Source organism: Tripterygium wilfordii, chromosome 13 (assembly GCF_013401445.1).
Source record: "Tripterygium wilfordii isolate XIE 37 chromosome 13, ASM1340144v1, whole genome shotgun sequence".
NCBI classification, from domain to species: domain Eukaryota; kingdom Viridiplantae; phylum Streptophyta; class Magnoliopsida; order Celastrales; family Celastraceae; genus Tripterygium; species Tripterygium wilfordii.
In genome coordinates, this window is record NC_052244.1 from 13995791 (window position 1) to 14022574 (window position 26784).

At 38.1% G+C, this 26784-nt stretch overlaps 2 protein-coding genes and 1 pseudogene across 3 annotated transcripts; all 3 read left to right on the forward strand.

Moving 5' to 3' along the window:
• Window positions 1-733: 733 nt before the first annotated feature.
• Window positions 734-12668, forward strand: LOC120012703 (cation-chloride cotransporter 1). Of its 2 annotated transcripts, none has more exons than XM_038864142.1 (13): window positions 734-1171; window positions 1816-1965; window positions 3103-3181; window positions 4191-4282; window positions 5473-5587; window positions 5857-5957; window positions 6130-6191; window positions 6617-6844; window positions 7854-7968; window positions 8760-8954; window positions 9639-10039; window positions 10893-11054; window positions 11390-12668. In XM_038864142.1, the coding sequence occupies exons 1-13, from the start codon at window positions 1002-1004 to the stop codon at window positions 12478-12480; spliced, it is 2961 nt and encodes a 986-aa protein (XP_038720070.1). In that variant the 5' UTR covers window positions 734-1001; the 3' UTR covers window positions 12481-12668. The 2 variants fall into 2 exon arrangements, with proteins under 2 accessions (XP_038720070.1, XP_038720072.1); XM_038864144.1 differs by having other exon boundaries at window positions 1029-1171; window positions 3111-3181.
• A 2438-nt stretch (window positions 12669-15106) lies between these two features.
• On the forward strand, window positions 15107-18396 carry LOC120013231 (cationic amino acid transporter 1-like). Its single transcript, XM_038864972.1, has 2 exons — window positions 15107-15333; window positions 16392-18396. The coding sequence occupies exon 2, from the start codon at window positions 16403-16405 to the stop codon at window positions 18179-18181; it is 1779 nt and encodes a 592-aa protein (XP_038720900.1). The 5' UTR covers window positions 15107-15333; window positions 16392-16402; the 3' UTR covers window positions 18182-18396.
• A 346-nt stretch (window positions 18397-18742) lies between these two features.
• On the forward strand, window positions 18743-26590 carry LOC120013314 (annotated as a pseudogene).
• The last annotated feature ends 194 nt before the right edge of the window (window positions 26591-26784 follow it).

Genomic DNA, 26784 nt, shown 5'->3' on the forward strand with positions numbered 1-26784 from the left:
CAGACCCCGGGAACCCACGGGTTTATGATGAAGATGGTGAAATTGAGTTTTTTGAATAATGGGGAGGGGATGGGAAGACTCGAACTTGAGACCTCTATGAGACATCACACATAATGTCATCTGAGTTACTCGTGATTCTTGATAGTGAAATTGATTTGATATAAGAGTTTCATGGAAATTGAGGAAATGAAAATAGGATAATTGTTAATTATAATTTGATTGACGATTTTTAAAATTACAAAAATATTGTTACGTTATTTAAATAAAAAATAAGTAGGATTCAATTTAATACGAATTTCTCATGGTAGTAAACCAATTCCTCAAACTACATTGAATCAATCTAATTTGTTTAACAAATCTATACACAATATAACCATATTCACTGGTAGCCGAGATGACTGAGGAAGATTCAAATTGAGTAACGTTACAAATCGTCAATTTGTGATCCATTTACCCTCAATCATATATAACATGTGTAATAATAAGACTTATAAGATATACGGGTGAGTGGGTCGGGACTTTGACCCATATTTATTTGTCATGATCTATATACAATATTTAAAAGTTGGAATATTTAGAATTTATACGAGGCCCAAGTGCCCAACGGTAGTTTATAAACTTTTTTTAATAAAAATCAACAAAATCTATGTAATTTATATGCTAATTAATAATTATATTACATTTTACTATTTTAGAGAGACATAGCCGCCTATGTGAGAAGAACAGACACCGTCACGCCGCCTCTGTTTTTGTTTAAAAGAAGGAAAAGCAAAATTTCCTCGGAAACCCGGTTTTCCTCTTCAAAGACGTTTCTCTCCCTCTCTTTCCTCTTTCTTTCTCTTATCAAAATCTTTGTGTTCATAACACCAAAATCTTTGTGTGTTCTTTAGATCTAACACACACATATTATATGTATATGTACATGTATATGCTTATCTAAATATACGAAACGCGTTTGTAGAGACAGTGGATCTGTTTGTTTGCGCTCTTGAAATCCGATAATGGACAATGAGGATATTGAAGGCCGAGATGAAGAATTCCTGTCGCGGATGCCTGGCGGTCGCAAATACCGGCAGGTGGTGGCCAATGACCAGACCGTCCTTGAGATGTCGACGATCGATCCTGGACCCTCCTCCTCCTCCTCCTCCGAGATTCATCAAACTTCTTTCAAGTAACCCTCCCTTTCTCATTCTCTCATCTATTGCCTTTGATTTTGGAGAGTTTTGGATTGTTTGTGCATTCTTCTGGCGTGGATAGTGTTGTTTTGTTTTAAGAGTTGGTCGTTATGGAGATTAAATGTCGAGAAAGTGCAATGAAGGTGGAAGTTTCTCTGAAAACGTGGGAAAAAGTTGTAATGCGGATGATTGATAAATGTTTCGCTTTAAATAGCGGATGAATAAATAAAGTAATGAAAATATCTTCTTATGACCTGCATGAAAGAATGGACCTATGACACTAGTTCACTTCCAAAACTGATTTCAGTTGCAGGTAGTTGTTGTGTACAACTGTACATAGATTCTATTGCTGATTTTCCTGATAGTCTGCTGTATTGGATGTTCTTCCGTAAGTACATCCTTCTAGATTAAAGCTTATGCCAAAAACTATGCCAATCTTAGTGGGATGCAATGGGAAGAATGTTCGTATGACATCCCACTTTTGAATTATACACATTTGTGGAATTTGAAATGGAGGATTAGATACTTTAAGTCAGAGTTGGTTTCCTTGTGCAAAAATGCTCACGTCCAACTACGGCTTAAGAAGAGACTAGTTATTATGTTTAATGGAGACTTGTTATTAAATGCTATGTTATGGCAGGAAAATAAAAGTAGGCAGGCAAGCCAACATGGACCCTGACGCAAGAGAAGGCTCTATGCCTCCGAATGCAGGAGCTAATCGCCCGCATAGGGAGTCCAAGTTGGAGCTATTTGGCTTCGATTCTCTTGTCAACATTCTTGGTCTCAAGAGGTATGTGCTTCATTGCAATTCATTGAATAATGCTAATGGTCAAAGACTAAAACAGTGTTTTTAAATATAATTTGAAATCCTATAATGTGTTTTAAGGACTGATTTTGTTAAATTTTTTACCACTGATTGTCATTTGTGAAACAGATAATGAATCTGAACTTAATTATGTCCTGCAATATGTACTCACAATGTGTTCGCTACCTTTTTCTGAAGGATGACTATCACTATCAGCAGTTTAGCTGCATACATTTGTTTTCTCTAGATCCCGCACTTTTGTAGTGTAAGCCTTGTGCACCGAGGTTGACTTACTTCTTTCATTTAAAAAAATGAATCTTTAAAACGTATTTATATAGTACTATGTAAAACTTGATGGCTAGAATGCATATCGTGGATTTGATGTAAATGAGCATGTTTTTGAAAAGTCTCTTATCTGTTTGTGCATCTATGCTTCACAGTTCTTGCCAGTTTTGTCTCTCCGATTGATTAAAGCTGCATTTTTTAGTTTTGGATGATCTGCCATAACCTATGTAGCACGGACACGGACACGGACACGCGACACGACACGACACGGACACGCGGACACGTGATTTTTCCAAAAAGTAGGATACGGACACGTTGGGGACACGTTGATTAATTTTTTTTATATTTTCTATATATATACATATATTTCATTTCAATCAATATGGTCCAAAACAACAATACATTAAAACATAATATCATTCAATTAAGATAGTTCAAAAAATCAAATATCTTATAACAAATTAAAAAATCCTTAAAGTATTTTAAAAATCAAACATAATACAAGACTCACTAAAGTATTTAAAAAATCAAATATCTTATAACAAATTAAAAAATCCTTCAGTAAATTAAAAATAAAAGACAAAAACGTGTCCCCAACGTGTCGAAAACGTGTCCAATATTAAAAAAATAAAAAATAAAAAATTGGATACTCAGATTCACGTGTCCCAGACGTATTTTGAGCGTGTCACGTGTCCGTGTCCGACACGTGTCGGACACCGACACTCTGACCAAAACAGAGTGTCCGTGCTACATAGGCCATAACTAAAGTTTTTTCTCGATGTTTGGTTTTAATCTTATGTTTGGTATATTTTGTTACGTTTTATGATACTGTTTCAGTATGACAGAGGAACAAATTGCTGCACCTTCTAGTCCTAGAGATGGTGAAGATATTACCATCACTGATGGCCGTCTGAAGGTACTCCAATTTCTTGAGAAGCTGTTACTTGATGCTTGATTTTGTTTTGACACCTGTGTTTACTGTTTAGTTGGTTGAAGCAAAATGCACCACTGTAGGGCCATATTATGGTTAGCGTATCTCTATCATTCTAATTCCGTTTTGTAATAATTGTGGCTACTGGCCGCAATGAGTTGTGGAATTCTGTTATCTTTGAGCAAGATTGTTGTAATAAACTAATCATCAAACTAGTCTCTTTCTCCTTAAAGATCTGCGGTCCTCCACTAAAGCTTGCCATTATCAATACTAAAAAACTATAGAAATTGCTATATTAATATTTTATTGTTAAAATAATTTCCGTTACTTGTTATCAATAATAAAGTTTAATATGTAACCATTCAACATAAACAATAATAAATTATAATGCTATTGATCAAAAATGGTTTTCATTTTTTTTCCCTAATCCAACATGTTTTTTATTGTTCCCTTTTGGAGAGACAGTTTGCAGGCTTCTCACCCCAGCAGTTTATTTAGTTTTCTGGAAATGAAAACTAGAAAATGCTTCTAAAAAAACATAAAGTTGATTGTAGATTTTTTATCATACGAAAGAGGATCTTTCCTTGTAGTCGTTCAGAATTAAGTTAAGTTTGTCGGTGCCTGAGCGCAAAAAGGGACAAATGCATATTATTGTTTGTTGCTTGACATGTGTACCATGAAATTCACATTTAGTTGGAGATTATTTACCACTATGCTTGAGATAAAAAAAGGTAAAGAACTCCCATGCACAAGGCTCCTACAGTGAGTGGAGTCGGGGACAAGTAGGATGTACTCACACCTTAGAGACTATTTCCAGGAATTGAACCTGTTACCTCTAAGTTGCACTCTTGCAATTCTACCATGGGGAATATTGTTTTAGATACTAAAGAAATATTGTTTTAAAGCATTTGAGATATTTGCTTTCTTGACTTGCAGCACTGCTTATACTCTTTCTAATGATTTTCTATACCTTCCATGGGAATGTGTCATGCAGGGTAATGATCTCAAACTGGGAACAATGATGGGTGTATTTGTCCCATGCTTGCAGAACATAATGGGAATCATATATTATATTCGATTTTCTTGGTAACTCCTGCTATGCCATATGTTTACCTTTCTTGTTTCCAACTCCTGTATTTGTTTCAGTGTATAGGCATGTATGATGCAAGTATAGTTATAAGTCGAGCATGTGACTTTAGGGGTACTACCTGACAGTGAGATGGGAGCTACATGGTTTTGTGTTGAGCACTAATAGCATTTATATCTGTGAGTAATTTTGTGGATCTGCCCCCAAGTAATTTGGACTTCTTGGGACTGTTTTGATGATTTAATCAAATTGGGAAACAAGGGAAATACGAGGGAGTTTAGTTTTTGTGGTGATGTAAGAATGGGGTTACATTTATTGGCATGAATAATATTGGGAAGGTGATCAAGAGAGATTGTTTCAGTTTCTGTGGGCAGCAACCTAAGTCAACAGAGACGTTTGCCATGTGAGCCTTACAATTAATGTAAGAAGAGGAATGGGATAGTCAACTAAAAGGAGTTGAAGGAGAAATGATAAATAAAGAAAACAGAAGAGCACTTTAAAGCAGCTGAATGTTCCGAATTTCATTCATAAAATATACTTATCTCATTGTCTGGCTTCACTAACATGGAAGCATAAATTTATAGATAGAAACTAAGCCCTAAAGGCAGTCAAACTACTAATAAATGCTAGATAATTTCCAAAACTGATAGATATTCTAAAAGACTGCACCAGTCCACACCACTTGATAATCCCCAAAACTTAGTCATTATTGCATCAACACTCCATCTTTTTTTGAAAGTATTATGAAAACCAGTGAATACATGAATATATAATTATAATGGGATTGAACTCCTAAGTCCTAATAGGAATCTAATGAATAAGGATGCTTTGACCAGTCAGAACTGATTTATTAAAATTCAATCTGAGACTAGATACCAAGACTTGTTCCTGTAAAACAGAAAATGAACAAAAATGCCCTGACCTACCGTAAAATATCAGGTTAAGTAATCAGTAACACGCCTCTTTAATCCCAAACCCGAATATCTTTTCTTTGGAACTCATATAACTTTTGCTTCCACTCAAGGTAATTTGTATCTGAACATTGTTGTAGATTAGCATCAGGAGTGAGGATTATACTACTTTCTCAATTTGATGCCCAATGATACATAAGTTACGCCTCGTTAGTTCTATTCCTTGCTTTCCTGACCAATTTTATCGTTTGTGGTTACTTTTGGAATTTGCACTGTAGGATTGTTGGCATGGCTGGCATTGGTGAATCACTACTGTTGGTAGCATTCTGTGGCTTATGTACTTTTCTTACTGGGATTTCTCTAAGTGCTATTGCGACTAATGGTGCCATGAAGGTACGTGTTGTCTAATGTGAGTGTTCTCTGTTGTTAGCCTTATTGGGTGAGATATTAAGTGTGATCTGGCTATTATTTAGGTACCAGATTTTTCACCAAACTCATGGTGGAAACATATTTGATTTCTTTGAGTTTTAATTACAATAATTTTATATACTGCATTATTAGATTTGATTTTTTTGCTTGATACTTGTAGTGGAATTTGCACATGTTACCTTGGTTTTTGAATCTTAAGTCATTTCTCTTTATGGGGCATATCTTACTTCTAGGGTGGGGGACCATATTATCTCATTGGTCGTGCCCTTGGCCCAGAGGTTGGCGTGAGCATTGGATTATGTTTCTTCCTTGGAAATGCGGTTGCTGGAGCTCTGTGAGTATTTGACTTTGAACTCTTTTATGATGACGGTATGATGTGTTATAGGGCTGAGGTCCTTGAAGACGATGCCTAAATCTCACTTCCTTATTGATAGATTAATTTGCAAATTGCCATGGTTACTTACTTTAACACCCATGATTTTGTTTGCTTTTGCTCATGGTTTTAGTTATGTGCTGGGAGCTGTGGAAACCTTCTTAAAAGCTGTGCCTGCTGCTGGGATATTTAGAGGTAATTATATTGACTTTGTTGCCGCTGATGGTGGTGGTGGTATAATCTCCAGCGTATCTCCTGGAAGAATGAAGTTGATTAGCGACGATTGAACTATACTTTGTCTTTTCAAATCGGTTGCATGTTGAATACCTCACATGAATGACATGCTTTGTTTGCTCTAACCCTCATCACTGTGCATTTATGGACGTGAATCACATGGTCTATTTACTTATATCTCTCTCTCTAACCCCTCACTTGCTCTGTTAATTCCATATGGTAAAAAATGTGTTCTGTGACATCTTGGAGTGATTACTGCTCCATTGACATTTGTTAACGGTAGTGAATTCCATTAAAAAAGAAGTTACTGGTAGTGAATAAGAATTGGTGAGCTGAACAATAATTTTACTGATTTGTTTATTATTTCCTCAAATTCTTTTGTGCAGAGACCATCACAAAGGTTAATGGCACGGTAACTCCAGAACCCATACAAAGTCCAAGTTCACATGATCTACAAATTTATGGGATTGTTGTGACTATCCTCCTGTGCTTTATCGTGTTTGGTGGTGTGAAAATGATCAATCGGGTTGCACCTGCTTTTCTCATTCCAGTTTTGTTCTCTCTTTTTTGCATATTTGTTGGGGGCTTTTTAGCAGGGACGGATAAGCCATCAGGTGAGTGTGTGGCCTTCTCTCTCTCTGGCCAATATCTTTGTGTTTCTTTTCTTTTACTGGGTAACTGTACTCGTGCATCCAACTGGGTATTAAGTCACGGCCTTGCCCTCCACTTATATGTTGAGTGGAGATGCCGTTAGTCTACAAAGCCATTGGTTTTATTGCACCTTGGGGTTTCAGCGATATATGGCGTTATAGAACCTTTCCTTTTCTGTCTAAGTGGGTGTATATGTGATATATAGGTAAGGGTCAGACTTGGATTTTTGACTAAGTGAATGAATACAAACACCCTTTTCTCTCTTGTATCTGCACCTATGCTGTACACTATAAGTTCCTAGTTCCTACACATATATCTTTTAATTAGTTTATATTGTTTGAGGCATCACTTATAATTTTAACATAAGAAGTGATTTCTTGGTTTTGATCCTTGTTGTTCGCTTCTAGATGTTCTTGAATATTCCATTTTTTTCCTCCTTTTGTTTTTGCTTTTTACGGGGTTCTTTAATTTTCTGACTAATGGACAGTCAAATTATATTGATTTGTATTATCTTTAGCCAATACCGAAATATTTTTCTTGGTTTCTATCCTTCTTTTATACTGAAACCGCTCCTTACTGGGGTTGTATTCCAGTTTTTGGCTGCTTCTAGGATTTTGCTCAGCTGTTTCTTTTTCTTGCTTCAGGTTTTGTTTGGTGCTTTTCTCGGACTATATTCTATTTCCATGAACAGTATTTCCTTTAAAAATTATTAAGTACTTGATTTCTGGAACTTAAGCTGTAGCTCTATTATTATGAATCTCTTATAGTGTAGCCCTTTCCTTTTCATTCCCCTTTTAGTGCTCTTGTTGAAAGCCGTATGGTCTACATTTCTTTGTTTTGTAATGTAAGTACAGCATTTATAAAATGACATTTGGGACTCAAAAAACTTTGAACTCTTTCTTCTGACATTATGTTCAACTGCTTCGCTTGTGGATTAAAATGGATCATATTCTGTTGCAACGCTTGATGCAGCTGGAATAACGGGCTTAAGTATTACAAGTTTTAAAGAAAATTGGAGTCCGGATTATCAGACTACCAATAATGCTGGAATCCCTGATCCTGATGGAAAATCACACTGGAATTTCAAGTAAGCTGTGATAATAAATCTCTTTTCTTTCAATAGTTTCTAGCTATTAAATATTAAGTCATATTGCTATATTTCCAGACTCATTCTTTAAGTTATTTAGAGATGTACAATGTGATGATTACAATTCAAAGACTCTGACCGCCCCAAGAATTGTTGGACCTCCAGATGGCACATCTTTTTAATGTTTTTAGTTGTTTGTACATCAGTCGTAGTGTCAAGCGGTCCTCGAATTGGATTTTCTTCATGCTTGAGTGTTTGATGCTGTTATGGATAAGGTCTGCCTTAACATGAACTGACTACAACCTGTCAATGTAAACTGTTACACCTGTTGTTGATGGTGGGGGAAATGTGTCTTTGAGGGGCTAAATGAAGAAATGATTCTCTTAAGGGAGGCTATACCGTAAATGTTCAGAGGCAGTTGAAGATATCATTCTTGAAGGTTAAGAGAGAGGTGTCTGCTGACCCCCTTTATCCCAATTCCTGATCGATGGTGGCAGTTGGATAGACTAAAAGAAAGACTGAAAGAGTGAAACTTGGAGAGGATTTGATTCTGGACTTGCTTGATTACCTTTTTTTATGAGTCATCACACTTTAAATTTATTAGGTGGGTTAATGGTTATGCCGGTGCTCAGCTCAGTTGGCTACCCATTCGTATATTTCTGCCCATGGTGCGGGTTCGTTTCCTACGGGCTGAATATTTGTGAGAGTGTGTTGTTGCATGTGTGTGTGCTGCATGTGTGTGTGAGTTATCCTTTATAGGTTTTTCTAACTCCGTATTGTTCTCATTGCAGTGCCTTGGTTGGTCTCTTTTTTCCTGCTGTAACTGGAATTATGGCAGGTTCAAATCGATCAGCCTCACTTAAAGACACCCAACGTTCAATTCCCGTTGGAACATTAGCTGCAACACTTACTACCACTGCCCTATACATCATATCAGTGTTCTTTTTTGGAGCACTTGCAACCAGAGAAAAGCTTTTGACGGACAGGTATATCTATATTCTACTAAGTTGTTGCTTTCAACAAAGCACACATTTTGTTTTCATTCCTTCAGTTTTTGCCAGCATATGGGAACTTCCAAACTTGTATTCGTAAAAATCTCGTTATCCAATTACTTATTTACTAGCAGATCTATTGGTGTAGAACAGTAGATGTGTTTTCTTAATCGAAAAAATATCTATTGGTGTAGAACAGTAGATGTGTAGTTAGTTTTCTCTGGGTTTGTTAATCATATGCTTCTCTAGGGTTTGTTGGGTAGAGGGTCAGAACTTATTCATAAACACATGTAATCAATGTAATTAGGTACTAGGGAGTTCTGTTTTAGGCTTTAAAGTTGTTGAAGAAGTTGCTAACCGGGTTTCATATAATATGTCCTTGTACTGAACTGTTAGAAAATCTCGATTTCTTACTCTCTATATGGTGTTTTGTAACTTTTATTAACTAAAGTCCTGTGAGTTGTCCCTTGTTTAGGATAGTTTCTTCTATGGCCCCAAGGAGAAAGAAGGGTGTGGTTGATTCTTGTGAAAAATATCGGTAACAGGAATAGTTCATCAATTTTCAGTTGGGAAATTTTGGCCATATATTTGGGAATTTTATACTGATCTTTTATCAATTCTTTTATGTGAAGAAGGAAATGCCCTGGAAATAAATGTTGAACATATTCTCTATTGCAGGCTACTTACAGCAACAGTTGCATGGCCTTTCCCTGCTGTTGTTTATATTGGAATCATCCTTTCAACTTTAGGAGCAGCTCTTCAAAGCTTGACAGGTGCCCCACGCCTGCTCGCTGCAATAGCCAATGACGATATTCTTCCTATTCTTAATTATTTCAAAGTCGCAGATGGGAATGAGCCTTATATTGCTACCATGTTTACTTCGTTCATCTGCATTGGGTGTGTCATTATTGGGAATCTAGATCTTATCACACCTACTATAACAATGTTTTTCCTGTTATGTTATGCGGGTGTGAACTTGTCTTGCTTCCTTTTGGATCTTCTTGATGCTCCCAGTTGGCGTCCTCGCTGGAAGTTTCACCACTGGAGCCTCTCTCTTCTTGGAGCATCACTTTGTATAGGTATAATTCCTTTACATAATACGACTTCTCCAACTAGGAAAGCTCTATAAATCTTAGATTCTGTACTAAATGTGTTCAAAGTAGTTCTTCCAAGGTTCTTGTTTATGTGGCAGAAAGAGCATGTGATAATCTATCCTATTATATCTGGTGAAATTCCCCCTATTGGTGCGACTTAAGGCGGAAACCAGTGTCACTTCATTTCTATCGATGTCCTATAGTTTAACTTATCGGTTAAATTGGAGGGTGCACAATAATTTGAGACATCTCTGGAATATTCTCTTTGCTTTCTTCGGAAATCAGATGATTATAGAATCAAATACAACAGATATGGAATTCATTTACAGTCTCTAGGAAACAGACATCATTGTAGTGATAGTAAAATTATCTCATACAATGGTGTTAATCACTCTGGATTGAGATAATGCTAATTAAATTTTTATTTTTTATTTTTGGGCGCTGTTAAAGAATGTCGTTAGGACGGTTTTAATAAAAAATGTAGCTTGGACATAAAAGTAGTTTATTTCAATTTTTTATTTGGTCAAGCTCTAGGCACAAGGGAAAAAAGCTGCTTCTTATGCATTGAGATTTGTTATTAATTGGTCCACAAGATTTTCAGTCTAGGCAGCACCATCCAAACACAACATGTCGATCAATTGGTTTTCATGGCCACACATTGCTCTGAAGAATGGGTCATGCCCAAATCTTTCGGACAAGGTAATTGAGGCATGTTGGTGGGATGTCCCATATAGTTTTGCCCTAGGACATTTGGACGTACATGTTTCTGGTTTTGGTGGGAGAGTGGATACATGATCTTTTGAGGATCGTCTTTTTACCTGCTGCTGTTTGCCTGCAGTGATCATGTTCTTGATCTCGTGGTCATTCACTGTTGTATCTCTGGCCCTTGCAAGCCTTATGTACTATTATGTGAGCATCAAAGGAAAGGCTGGGGACTGGGGCGATGGGTTCAAAAGTGCATACTTTCAACTAGCCCTTCGCAGTCTTCGATCCCTGGGAGGTAAGTACTTGTCATGAAGAAACCACATTGAATGACTATTGAATCTTGTTTTTATCAAGGCTTTTTTCTGTGAACATTCTTTCAGATGAATAAACCACATTCTATTCTGCTTCCCCTTTACCTGTGTATGTCCGAGTCTGTGTTTTCATGTGTGTGTTATTGTAGTATGCCTTTGGTTCACCTATGGCTTCTTTCTTTAATATATGTTTTCTATCCTGTTTTTCCTTCGCCTGCTTAAGTTGTGTGTTCCTACCGTGTATGCTATGAAGTGTATATATATTAACTGCATGAAGTACAGGAGTCATACTTGTAGTTGACCTCTCATCATAATGCAGCAAACCAAGTGCACCCGAAGAATTGGTATCCAATCCCCCTTGTATTCTGTCGTCCATGGGGAAAGCTGCCAGAAAATGTTCCATGCCACCCAAAACTTGCTGATTTTGCGAACTGTATGAAGAAAAAAGGCCGTGGGATGTCCATATTCGTTTCTATACTTGATGGAGACTACCACGAACTTGCTGAAGATGCCAAGACAGCCTGCAAGCAGCTAAGTACCTACATTGACTATAAGCGTTGTGAAGGTGTAGCAGAAATAGTTGTAGCCCCTAATATGTCTGAAGGCTTCCGTGGTATTGTTCAGACCATGGGCCTGGGCAATCTCAAGCCTAACATTGTTGTGATGCGTTATCCAGAAATATGGCGTCGTGAAAATTTAACCGAAATCCCGGCCACCTTTGTTGACATCATTAATGACTGCATAATTGCAAACAAGGCTGTTGTAATTGTCAAGGGACTTGACGAATGGCCCAATGAGTATCAAAGACAGTATGGTACCATTGATTTGTATTGGATTGTGAGAGACGGTGGTCTTATGCTTCTCCTTTCTCAGCTTCTTCTTACCAAGGAGAGTTTTGAGAGTAGTAAGATTCAAGTGTTTTGCATTGCAGAGGAGGATTCAGATGCAGAGGGGCTCAAGGCTGATGTGAAGAAGTTTCTGTATGACCTTCGGATGCAGGCTGAAGTTATTGTTGTGACAATGAAATCATGGGATGTTCAAGCTGAGGGCGGATCTCCATCAGATGATTCACTGGAAGCGTTCAGTGGTGCTCGTAAACGGATTGCTGATTACTTGGTTGACATGAAGGAGGCAGCACAGAGAGATGGTACTCCATTGATGGCCGATGGAAAGCCTGTGGTGGTGAATGAGCAACAGGTGGAGAAGTTTCTTTACACAACTTTGAAGTTGAACTCAACAATACTTAAATATTCAAGAATGGCTGCAGTTGTGCTTGTGAGTCTACCACCGCCGCCGGTTAATCATCCATCGTACTTTTACATGGAGTACATGGACCTATTGGTAGAAAACGTACAAAGGCTGTTGATTGTGAGAGGATACCGAAGAGAGGTTGTAACTCTGTTCACGTAGTTGTCAGCATTCACGCATTGTTCATATTGTTTACAAACCACCCCCCTCCTGCGCTTCCCTTCTGTTTTCATTTTTCCCCCCTTCTCCAATCCAGCATTTTGTTGTTTTGTTGACTAGCTTTTATAGAAAATTTTATGTTATACAGATCTAATCACATAGATAATTGCTTTGATGTTTGGGTGATGAAAGGTTATCTGGTAAAAGACCTAATCATGAGCCCAATTGATGTACGCTGTTTAAGGGGAGTGCGTGTATACACCATCTACTCTTGAATTTGGCGTACACTTACGTTGGTCACGGCAGGTCTCCCCAACCCATTGGAAGGACTTAATTTTAGGGTGTATCAAATTATTAAAAAGTTGGACAAGAAAATCTTGTGGAAAGCATCTTTGAAGTCATTGTTAGAGCACTTGTAATTGTATTATTTTGTGTGGGTCAATAAAAATATATGAGGTTTTATGTTTTGCTAATATGGTTGTATTGAGTTTTGTGTTTTGCTGATGTGACTGTATTGAGAGATGTGTTTTGTTGGTGTGGTTGTATTGGAAGATTGTATTTTGGTGTAGATTTATTGTGGACAATATGGAGGGAATGAGAATTTGTTGGCCTCCTTGTTGGGTGGGAAGGAAAAATGTATAGGAATTTGTGTTTTTTTTAATGTGGCTATATTGGGAGATGTGTTTTGTTGATGTAGTTGTATTGAGAAACGTGTTTGACTTACTTTTTATATAATGGAAATGGGATCATATAGATTTCTTCTGGCCCAACAAAAAGCCACTACTGTAGTTGCTCTTATAGTGGCAGAAAAAGAGGGACAAGGCCATACAAATTTCGTGCCCGGGCTCTCCATGGATGCTGGTGGGCCCGAATATGGGCCACAACTAACCATCTCTAGGGTTGTTATTGGGCCCAATTCCCAATGGAAGTGGGTTGGCCCATTGGTTCTTCTTTCTCTTATTTTTCACATGGTTTTGAGAATGAGACGTGAGAATGTATGTAATACGCATTGAATTTGCTGATATGTTATGGTAAACTGGTGATATAGAATTTGGCCTGTGGGTCCTATCACGATGAAAGTGATCAACCATATCGTTGGTAATTTATAAATTAGGGAAGTAGGAATCGCAAATCACGTCAACAAGCTAGCTTCGTTGAATTCTTCATTCTGCGCTTAAAAGGTATTATTTTGCGACTATGAGTGTGATCTTTGATTGCGAGATCCTGGGTTTTTTTTTTTCAGGATAGATTATTGTTGTTGACTTGACTATAAGTTTTTTTAGTTATTTATTAATTATGTTTTCGAAACTACAAAAAATAACACTAAAAGCAAAAGTTTATATGATTGATAAATAATAATTGAAAGTTGATTTACAGATGTTCTTGATAATTTTTCATATTTTGAAATCGTTTCATGATGATTTCATTTGGAATAATATCATAAATATCTTTATCTATGCACACGATTAAACTATCATTTAACCTTTGGTCGCCCATTCGATTCCAAAGCTGATTCTTGACAAATCGCCTTCGTTACCTATGCACCTCAAATTGAAGACAAACCACCTTTGTGAGGGAGACTAATAGAGAAAATGAGAGAGAGTAATTACATTTGTCTTTGATCTTTTTTGTTTCCTTGTTAGTAGTATGGTTATCTGGTACAAAAGAGACAGACGAGAGACTTGCGTGAGAAAGGTTATCAAAAGAGGGCTAGCTGAGAAATACGAGAGACGGAAGAAACAAGGGGAAAAGCTAGGCTGGCCTGAGCTAAAGTCTATTAGGTGGGTAAAAGTTAGAATCCAGGGGTGTACAAAAGTGGGTTAAAGGCTCAAAAAAAATTAACCTATAGCCAAAAAAAAATTGAGGGTGGGAATTGTCCACTCTTGGCCCAATGTTTGTTCGCCCCTAGCATATGCCCCCGATGTATACATAGCTTCGTCCCCGACTCTCTTCACTTTTGTATACCTAATTTTATCAGAGACAGTTTGTTAAAACGTATATAACATTATCGTAGACCGTTTTACCATGCACCATATAAGCTCCACCAACAAATTTATTTTGAGACAACGATAACGTATGGTAAAATTATAAAGTATAAGCTGACACCAGTTTTAAAAGTATCACTAAATCACCACAGCTTAGACAATTTATAAATTAGTTTATTTTTGATAGTTTATAAATTAATTTTTTTTCCTCTCAAATATAAGGCCTACCAAACGGTCCAAACAAACTATTGTATCATTCATATCATATTTTAACACTCCCTCACACGTTTAAACTGGATAATTTGACGGCTGAACACGCTTGAAATTGATCTCAAATGAACAAAGATTAAGCGCACGTGGGTTGACTAGTCAAAAAAAGAAGAGAAAAAGACAAATAAATTAAAGTTGGCTTGACTTGTTGGCTCATGAAGTCAACAACAGCGAAGCGGTAGATTTGGTGAGTAGTGGGAATGGCAAGTGTGAACGCCATTACAATGTCGTTTAATAACACATTTAATTCAATACGATACATATATAACCCATTAAATAATAAATAAATGATTTGGCAACTTGTTAATAATCATATTCAACTTCCAGAAAAAATGAAAAAAAAAAATCAGAATTTACTATAAATGCCCTCCAATCCTAACCTAATACTCAGAGATTGAATTGAGACTCTGCTCAATATTCTTGTCAGTGTTCGTTGTCTCTGCTGCGCTGGGCTTTTTTCTTTTTAGTGGATGGTTTTTTCCCCCTTATTCTTTTATATAAATACACCCACACACACACTGTTCTTTGAAATTTTCTCTCTTTCAGTCTTTCTTATTGGTATTGTCTCTTCTCTCTGGCTTCCGCTGGTTTCAAGTTCAAGGTATGTTTGTTGATTCCCGCATATCTTCTTTTTATTATGACAGAGAATATATATATATATATATGTATATGTATATGTATATATGCATGTACTTGATAGTTTATACACAAGTTGCTGATAGAAAATATATGCAGACACTTGTTTGGCACCATCATTTAGGGCTAGTCTTGGAGGCTGGATTAGTTTATTTTATCATTTCTAAAGTCCGTGATTGAATTGTGTATCTTGAGATCTATGTGCTCTGATAGAGAAGACAAGAATCATGTTCTGGGTTTTTTCTTTTCTTTTTCCCTTTCTGTTTTTGATTAAATTAGTTTTCAGTGCATATAAAGAATGTATATGAAATGTAATCTTAGAAAAGTTAGTACTGAGTCTCGGCTCTACTAACTTGTCGGGTGGATTTACACATGCCTAGCTTGGCACGAGTTTAAAAAATAATCATAGAAAGTTGTTGGGATCTCTGTTGGGTATTTGTTTTGGCCAAGTCCGGGAGTATTATAAATTTTAGACCCAATTACCCTATAACAATTTTTTCAGGGAGAAAAATTAGGGATTTGAAATCTTGGTCAAATCATCACACACACACATATATATTTCTCTTTTGTTTGACTTTGTTTACTGAGTCCAATAGCATATTTTTGCTAACAATTTAATCAGGCTTATCCAGAACAGAACAGATTCTATTAAATAATTAAAAGAGAAAAATTCATCACCTCTCAAGTCTTAATATTCCCTTTTAGCATCTTCTATGCTATAATTCAACTTGAGTAATTATCTATTGAAATTATTGAGGCACATTCCTTTATACCCAGAAAGAAAAATTCCTTGATTACCTTATAAAGGACATGCCCTTCAAGGTAGGATTTACAGCAAACTTGAATTTTTGTTTACAGGAAATTTTTAGCATCTTCTATACTATAATTCAACTTGAGTAATTATCCATTGAAATTATTGAGGCACATTCCTTTATACCCAGAAAAGAAAAATTCCTTGATTACCTTATAAAGGACATGCCCTTCAAGGTAGGATTTACAGCATACTTGAATTTTTGTTTACAGGAAATCAAACAATGGTGACTAGCAATGATGGTGGAGGAGGAGGGCTCAAGAAGAGGAGGATGTGTGGATGGAGCAAACAAGATTTCTTGCCAGAGGAGTCATTCAAGAGCTGGGGAAACTATGTCAATGCATTGTCCAGCACAAAAACTCGACTCAAGGACCGTCTCCTGGCACGGTCTTCCGACAGTCTAGAGCTCCAGAATGTCCGTGCTCGTAGCCAGCATGAGATGAAAAAGGCTCTGAATTGGTTGGACATAATGTGGTTTGGTATAGGGGCTGTTATGGGAGCAGGAATTTTTGTTCTTACTGGAGAAGCTACCAATAAGGATGCTGGTCCTGCTGTCATAATTTCTTATCTTATATCAGGTATATCTGCACTGCTGTCAGTTTTGTGCTATGTCGAATTCGCGATTGAACTACCGGTCGCTGGAGTCTCGTTTGCCTATCTTAGAGTGGAGCTTGGTGACTTTGTAGCTTATATTGCTGCTGGCAACATTCTTTTTGAGTATGTAGTTGCCGGTGCTAGTGTGGCTCGCTCTTGGACTTCTTACTTTGCCACTCTGTGCAATCATGATCCGAATGATTTTCGAATCAATGTTTCATCTTTCGGTGAAGATTATCGTCATTTAGATCCGATCGCAGTTGCTGTGTCAATCATTATTTGCTTTATAGCCTGTCTGAGCATAAAAGGGTCATCGAGATTCAACTCCATTACAACTATCATACATCTTCTGGTTGTAGTCTTCATCTTCATTGCAGGACTTACTAAGGCTAACCCTAAGAACATCACAAACTTTGCTCCGTTCGGTGTTCGAGGTATCATGACAGCAACAGCTAAGCTCTTCTTTGCTTATGTAGGATTTGATGGGATAGCAACTCTAGGTGAGGAGATCAAAAACCCAGGCAGAGATATCCCACTTGGGCTTGTTGGTTCCATGTTAATTATAATAGCTAGTTACTGCCTTCTTTCGGCTACATTGGTCTTAATGCAGCCTTACAGCCAGATTGATGTTGATGCACCATTCACATTGGCATTCCAAGCTGTGGGGTTGAACTGGGCCAAGTACATTGTTGCTTTGGGTGCATTGAAGGGCATGACCACAAGTCTACTAGCCAACATCATCGGCCAAGCTCGGTACTTTACTCACATTGGCCGCACCCACATGGCACCACCCTTTCTAGCCACCATCAATGAGAAAACCGGGACACCGATGAACGCCACCATCGTTATGACAGTTGTGAATTGTGTTGTTGCTTTCTTCACAAGCCTTGATGTTTTAGCCAACCTTGTTTCCATCACAACCTTGTTTATCTTCACACTTGTGGCCGTTGCTCTGCTCGTGAGGCGATACTATGCTACCGGTGAGACGTCGGCAACCAACCGAAACAAGTTTATTGGGTTCATGGTGCTGATCACAGGGTCTTCTGTTGGTGTGTCTGTTTATTGGGCAAGAAGCGGTAACGGATGGGTTGGCTACACAGTGTTGGCACCAATTTGGTTCTTGGCTACACTAGGACTACAATTAACTGTGAAGCAAGCGAGGAAGGCGAAACAGTGGGGCGTGCCGTTGCTTCCATGGCTGCCTTCTGCTAGCATTGCCATTAACATATTCATTATGGGTTCATTTGATCATTCATCATATGTGAGATTTGGCATCTGGACATTGCTATTGCTGGTTTACTATTTGTTTGTAGCTTTACATGCTTCCTATGATGCAGCAAAGGAGACTCAGAGGGAAGTGGAAGCAACTCAGATTGAGACTCAACTGCCAAACAATGCTGCTATTTAAGGTCAACATGTATATGCATAGATTCCAGATTGGGATTCTACTTCATTAGAATTTTTTTACATATAGAAACCAGTTGCCAACAAAAATATCTGAAGTTCCAATTTTCAAAGTTAATTTAAACTTCGTTGTATCTCTTAATGAAAAATTGTAGTGACTCGTGGACGTAGTTTATATTGAGTGAACCACGTATAACAGTGTAGAGTGTAGTGTGTTTCTGTTGCCTCCTTTCTTTAATATTTGTGTTATTCGCTGTTATTTGGGAAGCTCAATTAACACAAACCACCTATGACAATCAACGTCACTAAACCATTCATAGTCCATCATCACTAAACCAGTCACAGTTAAGTCATGCCAATCCCCAAAGCATCACAAAGTGTTAAATGAATCCCGTCCGAAGTCGGTAATTCAATTTCTAAATTGATGTAACTATTTTCAAATGGTTTATACTGAATCTCGGCCTAACTAACTTGTTGAGCCGGTTTACGAACGCCTAATCCAGCCTGGTTTGGATTTAGTGAGCTTTCTAAAGGATACACCTGCCTAGTTAAGTCAACGCCTCCTTGACTCATGGAAGCCGTAATTACTGAAACGGTGTCTGGTTAAGGTTAAGCCTCTGTGCAAATTTACGTTACTGACTCGTCTTCTCTGAAAAGCCCTAATTCCGAACTAAAGAACAACAAGAACACCGGCAATGGAGGAAGCGGAGGGAGTCCTCAGTTTCGACTTCGAGGGAGGCCTCGACACGGGCCCCACTAATCCTACCTCCTCAATGCCCGTCGTCCAGCCCGATAATGCCGCGGCAACCGCTGGTGCTGCTGCCAACAACAACTACATGACACACCCTTCCGGGGGAGCCGAGCCAGGGGTGGCGTCTGTCGGAGGCAACTACGGCCCTCGAAGGAGCTTTCGGCAGACGGTGTGCCGGCACTGGCTCCGCAGCCTCTGTATGAAAGGTGACGCCTGCGGTTTCCTCCATCAGTACGACAAGTCCCGTATGCCTGTCTGTCGGTTCTTCCGCCTCTATGGGGAGTGTCGCGAGCAGGACTGCGTGTACAAGCACACCAACGAGGATATCAAAGAGTGCAACATGTATGTTGTTCAGTTTCCTGATTTTCTGTTTATCTTTTGCCCTTTTTTTGTTTGCGATGATTTGATACTTTTGAATTGCTGGACAGTCAAAAGACTGTTCCTTGGAGTTTCGCGACCCTTATTGAATCAGTAATTGGTTTGGATATCTGCTTGATAAAGCTGACGCCTGGTAGTGATAGTGGTACCCTAGGTTTTTGCAAGTATTTTTCTTTCTGACAGAATACCAGGTAGCTTTTTAATGTATATTATCAATTATCAATGCATGTAAATTTGCCCAGCTGGACAAAAATTCTGATATGGTGCTTCACATAAGTTGTTGCCTTCTTGAGGATTCAAGCATTGAGATACTTATCATCCTCCGCTCTATTTTTTTTTGCGGTCATGCTATTCAATTTTTTTGAAGGGAAAGAAAATTTAATGGGTACTGAGAAGGTGCAAAGAGAAGTGCAAGAAAAGTTTTGGTCATGGTGTCATGCTTGCTTCCAATGCACCTTCATCTTTCATCTGTCTTTCTGGTTTAAATATGTTAAGATGATAACCCCCCCCCCCCCAACCATCGTCTTTAAATGCTTACAGTGTCTTCCTTCCCCCTCCTCTTTTTTCTTCTTTTCCGGGATGAATGTGCTGACTTGTTTTTACTCTATTTAAGTCATCAGATTTGAGATTTTTATTCAAGGAAATACTATGGTTGTAGGTACAAGTTGGGTTTTTGTCCAAATGGTCCTGACTGCCGGTATAGGCATGCAAAGCTGCCTGGGCCTCCACCCTCTGTGGAAGAAGTCCTTCAGAAGATTCAGCAATTAAATTCTTACAGTTATGGAACATCAAACAGATTTTTCCAGCAGAGGAATGCTGGTAATGCCCAACAGTCTGACAAATCTCAATTTTCACAAGGCTTTAATGTCATCAATCAAGGTCAAGTTGTAAAACCTTCACCAAGTGAACCTGCCAATGTGCAGCAGCAGCAGCTAGTTCAACTGTCCCAACAACAGAGCAACCAGCCCCCGATACAAAATCTAACCAATGGTCAACCTAATCAAGCGAGCAAAATTGCATTGCCTCTCCCTCAAGGAATATCTAGGTGTGTTCAGAGTCCCATGGTCTTTAATTGGGCTATGTAAATCAGGTTTTGTATCTTGTTTAGAGTTGATATAAGGATTATATTATTAAACTGATAATCATTCCCGTATTCGTCCATCTGCTGTAATTTGCGTGCGGGAAGTTTATATATAAAGAGAAAACTTTCTCTAATTTTGGTTGCTTGCTTATATTGTGCTGCTGTTATTATTATTTTATTTTAAAAAATAAATTTTGATGTATAGATTTGTTTTTTCCCTTTTAGCCACCAGTAATGGCAGTTTTATCTGAATTGAAAAGTACATACATTCCACACATAAAGCATTGTAAAATGATATTGAAGTAACTCGTGTTTCTTGAAGTTCATTATGATTTATTTTAGCGATAAAGTTTGATATAAGTGAAGCGAAATTCTGAAACGGTTCAATGAGATGAGTTGAGGCTTTAGGGTAGTTGATTTCTTAATTGATATGGAGATGGCGAGATGCCTCAATGGGAAATTCCTGTTGTATTCTTCAATTGTTTCTACAACAGGTCTGGGAAACCGGGAATCAATTGAGAAATTAGGAAAGTAGGTTTTGTCTGATATTATGGTTTTTAGAGGCCAACTTGTGTTTTTGTTTGACCGGAGAATTTAAAGTTCATCTGCTTTTTAGTAGTTAGCTACAGCTGCACATGTCTAATGCAATGATATGTAGTTAAACACTTCAATGGGGAACTCTTTTTGTATTCTTTAATTGTTTACATTACGTATCTGGGAAGCAACTGAGGAAGTAGGAGAAAGTATGTTTTGTTTCTTATTATGGTTTTACAAGACAATTGATGTTTGTGTTTTGACCTGTCAATTTATGGTTCACCTTTAATTTATAACGCGGCTATAGTACAGGAAGGCATATACTTCAAAAATATTATTCATTTCTTCTTCCTGATGGATGTTGTATCTTTTCACGAGTGCTAAGCTATAAAGATTTGAATGAGTATAGTTGCTCTTTGAAAAAGTGGCTTGTATTGAGGATGACCAGGCTTATCTCTACATCTTGCAGTGTATTTTTGTTGGCTGCAGTCCAAGTCTAATAGAAACAGTGGTTGTGTCAGTAAGAAGTAATCCTATGATATGTGTCAAAAGTTTCAGGAGAACAACTTGAAGAAGGTTAAAAGATTTGGGGTTGAGGTATAAAGAGATTGCGTTACTTGGTTGAATAGATGGTCCTAGATAAGGTGGAATAGAGCAGGCAGGCACTATGTAGAACTGGATTTTCTGGGCATCTAATTGAGTACGTATATAAATATTTACATATCGATCTCTTAGGTTCTTATGTGCATCCATATGCTAATCAATAATATTAATACTGTTTTGCTTTCTTTTTGGATGAGACAAAGTTAGAACAAGACCAATTTTCAATCAAATAATTTGATTTGATATTCAGGAAAAAAGGAGAAAATTTTAGTTGGAGCTAATAACCATAGATCTTCGTTTTGCTAATGTCAAGGTTTCTAATGAGACTAAAGGGAAATGGAGGGGCAAGAGTCAAGAGATACGTAAATGGGGCTTTTCAGTTTTCTTAGGCACATAATTCACACTGATGGTGAGATTGATTATGATGTTGTAGACTTAGAGATTGTTTGATTTATTTTTTCCGCTTGGAGGTAAATGGTATGTAGATAGGCCTTTGTTGGTCCTGCTATGATCTGTGTTATAGAATGCCAGGTTGTAAAGTGGCAACATGTTAAAAAAATGAAAGCAGTACTGTTGAGAATGTTGATCTGGAGGTGTTGCAACAAAAAAAATGGCAACAGAAGAACACATAAAATATGAATGGAAGGTATTTTAGCTGGGAGAGTTTGTGCCTTGCTAGGGTAATTAATTTATGTATGCTACATGGCCAAATGACTATAGACTGCCTCTGCCACAGTTCACGATTATAGTCACATTGTGTGGGATGCATTTGCATTGGAAAATGAATGCAATGTCAAGGTGTTATATACTTATATTCTGAAATCCTTATAGGCTTCTAACCATTGTTGTGTAGAAGTGTATATATACACACACACACACACACACACAGAATCTACGGAAGTTGACAAAGTGACTTCACTTGTGGGGCCCACACCTTTGATAAAATGATCTATTATCCCATTCCTCTAGGTTAGAATTGTTCCTATGAGTTTGGATTTACTCATGTCATGTTATTTTGAAATGTGAAACTTAGGTACTTTATTGTTAAGAGTTGCAACCGTGAGAATCTGGAATTGTCTGTGCAGCAAGGAGTATGGGCAACTCAAAGGAGCAATGAAGCTAAGCTGAATGAAGCTTTTGACTCAGCAGAAAATGTGATTTTGATCTTCTCAGTCAACAAAACTCGACACTTCCAGGTGAGTTCAGGACTCAGGAGGTAATGCTCTGCAAGCTGTTCAATTTGCAATTCCAATCTGTTAACTCATTAAAAAAGAGAAGTTTGGGTTCCTACCATTCTCCTGGGTTTTTAAAATTCCATCAACTAGTTAAAATTATCTGATTTCCTTGGGCCATCAAACTTGCAAAGAGTTTGGTATGATTATGAAGGAATGCGCAACGATTACATCGTTTGGTTCCTAATCATTCCTCATGGCCTTTTTAAATTCCCTCAAGTGCGATTTATCTGTTCTTCCTGGGCATCAGACTTTGAACTGACTTTGGTATGATTAGGGATGTGGAAAGATGACATCGAGAATTGGCGGTTCTGTTGGTGGGGGAAACTGGAAATATGCTCATGGAACTGCACATTATGGACGAAATTTTTCTGTTAAATGGTTAAAGGTACAATTCCTCCGATTCTATAAAATTTGTCTTTGGTAAGTTTTGTTAGTACTTGTTGAATCTTGAAAGGTCAATGGGTTTACTTTTTTGGTGCTCAGTGTATCTGATGTTCGATGTCATATGTGTATACGTGGTACCATTCAAGACTTTAAACAGATAATCAACAACACAGAGAAGAAGCTACGTGTAAACATGGCTATAAAAATGTCTGTGATATATATTTATTTCTTTGTGGCTTATTGCATTTTTTTTTGTCTTTGCAGTTATGTGAACTATCCTTTAATAAAACTCGTCATTTGAGGAACCCATACAATGAGAACTTACCAGTGAAGGTAATAGCTTGCGCCCATTATTCTTTGTTGTTGTCTTAGTGTTCTTGCCCCCCTTTTCAAGCAATATCCTTATTGTATCCTTCTTCGTCGCGTTAAATGCAATATCACCTTGAGGCGAGCTTACGGAATTTTGCACTCATCCTATGTGTGCCAGGATTAGTCTGTTAGCCTGCAAGAAAACATCTGAATTTTTTCTAAAGGTCATCGGAAATGTGATCCATGATAAAGTGTTACGATGTTAAGTTTAGGGCCAGAAGTGCCATTTAAATCTTTCTTTGACGGATTCTGGGGTGAAAATGTTTGTTTGCATGAGATTGTTCAAGTTTAGAACGTTTTTTAATAGTTTTAGGATTTTCCAAGGGCTGGTTAGGTTACCTTAAAAGCTGTAATTTTTTCTATTTTGTGGAGTCATCTCCGAGAGAGAGAGGATGGTTCTCATGTTTGACTACTTGTGTTGACAGCTTTAGACTGAGCTCTCAAGTGCTATTGATTGGCCTCAATTTGTCCTTTGGATATGGCTGATTTGTTGGGCAACCAATTACCATGGCCCGTACTAGTAAATATAACTTTTTAAATCTTCACTTTCCCATTTCAATTCAATACACTCGTGGCATTTTTAAGACCATTAGTTTGGAATAGGAGGAAAAGTTGGAGGGGTTTGAAGAGGAGGGAATCTCAGTGTGTCTGGATTCTGTTCCCTCTTTTGTCAATTTCATTTTTTGGGCCATTCAAAGGTAAAGGCAAACAACTCTAGTAGGCAGGGTTGGGGACATGTAAGATGTACACAGCCTTCCCCCGCATAATATGCAGAGAGGCTATTTATCAATAAAAAGAAGAAATTTCCGCCAAATTTATTTCTGGGTAACAGTAGGAGAAATGAGAATATGGATATTTATTATATCCTCATTAGATGCATTGCTTAGCCGAAAATTACTTTGATCTAAGTTCTGTGAATCTTTACAGAGGTTATATGGAGAATTAGATCTACTGTTAGAAGGAACAAGGAAATAGATGAGTTCTTGGAAAATTTAAGTTGCTTGTAAGAGTCGAGGAGTGCCGCTAGTTCAAGTGGTCAAGCTCCTCATCCGGATCCCCTCCCTCCCTGTTGGACAAATAAAAATTAAAGAAATGTCACTTTTAAGATTCAACTAAACTAAATATTCGCGTAATGGCATGGAGGTAAAGGATGAAGACTTGATCGAAATAATTTGAAAACCATCCAGATTAACAAAAAACAGTGTTATGAACATACAACAGAATTACACATACTTCTCTTCCCTTCCCCTTTCTCTCTTCAGGAGGGGTTTCCATTACTTTTCATGGGTTGTTTGTGTGTATTGGTGTGGGTGGGATGGGGCATATTGTTGGTTTCTTTCATATTGGGTCGGCCAGTCGGGTATTATGAGCATTATGGCATGTTTGATTTATTCTTTTCATTTCTATTTTGTTTTCCATTGGTTTCGATTGGCATTAGCGCGTTATATCAATTTGCAAACACTTAGCTTCTGTCTGTTGTTGGACCTTGTATAATTGCAGATAAGTAGAGATTGTCAAGAGCTAGAGCCCTCAGTTGGTGAGCAGTTAGCTTCCTTGCTTTATCTCGAGCCAGATAGTGAACTGATGGTATGTTTTTCCCCCTCTTTTTGTGGGTGGCAGTGTAAGTTATGGTATGCTGTTTTATTATTTTCTCTTCTACTTTAGAGACATAAAATAGAAAATAATAGATTAGATTTCTTAAGACTGAAAGATTTTATTTAGATTTGCTTGTTTTATCGGTTAAAAGTTGAGAAATGAGCTATGTTTTGTTCATCCTATGACAAATCCTCCAGCCTTTTAAATAATTTCTAGCAATGACCTTTCCTGTTCAGATGCCTTTCCTTTGCAGTAGATATGTGATGCATCCATTAGTAACTTCGAAGTCTTGTTGAATATCCTGGTCCAAAAACAAAGGCTGTAAACTTTGCAGCTTGGGTGGTTTTAGTTCTTGGTTCTGAAGGTGTGTTCTTTTTTGTTTACAGGCAATCTCCCTTGCAGCAGAGTCTAAACGGGAAGAAGAAAAAGCAAAGGGAGTCACCACTGACAATGGAGGTGAAAACCCAGACATTGTTCCGTTTGAGGATAACGAGGAAGAGGAAGAGGAAGAGGAAGAAAGTGAAGAGGAGGAGAGCTATGGTCAGGCTCTAGGAACAGCAGCTCAAGGGAGGGGTAGGGGCAGAGGAATCATGTGGCCTCCTCACATGCCTCTTGCACGTGGGGCCAGACCTTTCCCTGGTATGCGAGGTTTTCCCCCTCCAATGATGGGTGCTGATGCGTTTTCTTATGGACCTGTTACACCAGATGGTTTTGCGATGCCTGACTTGTTCGGAGTGGGTACTCGCCCTTTTGCTCCATATGGTCCAAGGTTTTCCGGAGATTTTACAGGCCCCATGTTCCATGGGCGACCTTCCCAACCTGGAGCTGTATTCCCAGCTGGAGGACTTGGGATGATGATGGGTCTAGGACGTGCACCCTTTATGGGAGGGATGGGCCCTGTGGCTCCGAATGCGATTCGAGGAGGCAGGCCTGTGGGTATGCCTCCAGTGTTCCCACCGCAGCTACCACCTACTCAAAATGTTGGCCGAGGCATTAGAAGGGATCAAAGGGTACCCGTTAATGATAGGAGTGACAGATATAGTGGAGGGTCAGATCAAGGCAGGGCTCCAACTGGAGGGCCAGAGGACGAGACACAGTATCAGCGAGAAGGATCACGGGCTGCCCAGGATGATCAATTTGGTGCTGGAAATAGCTTTAGAAACGATGAAAGTGACAGCGAAGATGAGGCACCAAGGCGGTCTAGGCATGGGAAGGAAAGAAGAAGAGGCGAGGCTTAGAAGGGGATTCTAACCACAGTTCTGATTACTAGCAGATGCCATCTTATAATCTAAAACAAAGTTGACAATACTGCTATTAGTTAAGAATCGAATTTGGTCCAGGAGTGATTCTTTAATGCCTCATAAACTCTGTTTTTGGCCCCTATGTGATGAATAAATGGGGAATTGTAAAATTTCAAGTGTTATTTTTTTGTTGTTCCTTTTCCTTATCAGAAGAGTATGATTGCCTGATTTTCCTTGTGTATATTATTGTTGATGTTATATATAACCTGATGTGGTCAATGTCATCAGTGAATATGAGATCATGTCCTAAAGGAAACACTTCAATAACATTCCTCCTCTTTAGTGCCAAAAGACATGAAGTGTTTTTTTAATTATTTCATTTATTTGCTTCCTCTCTCTTGTACTTGATAATTGATTTAGTAACTGAACCTTCCT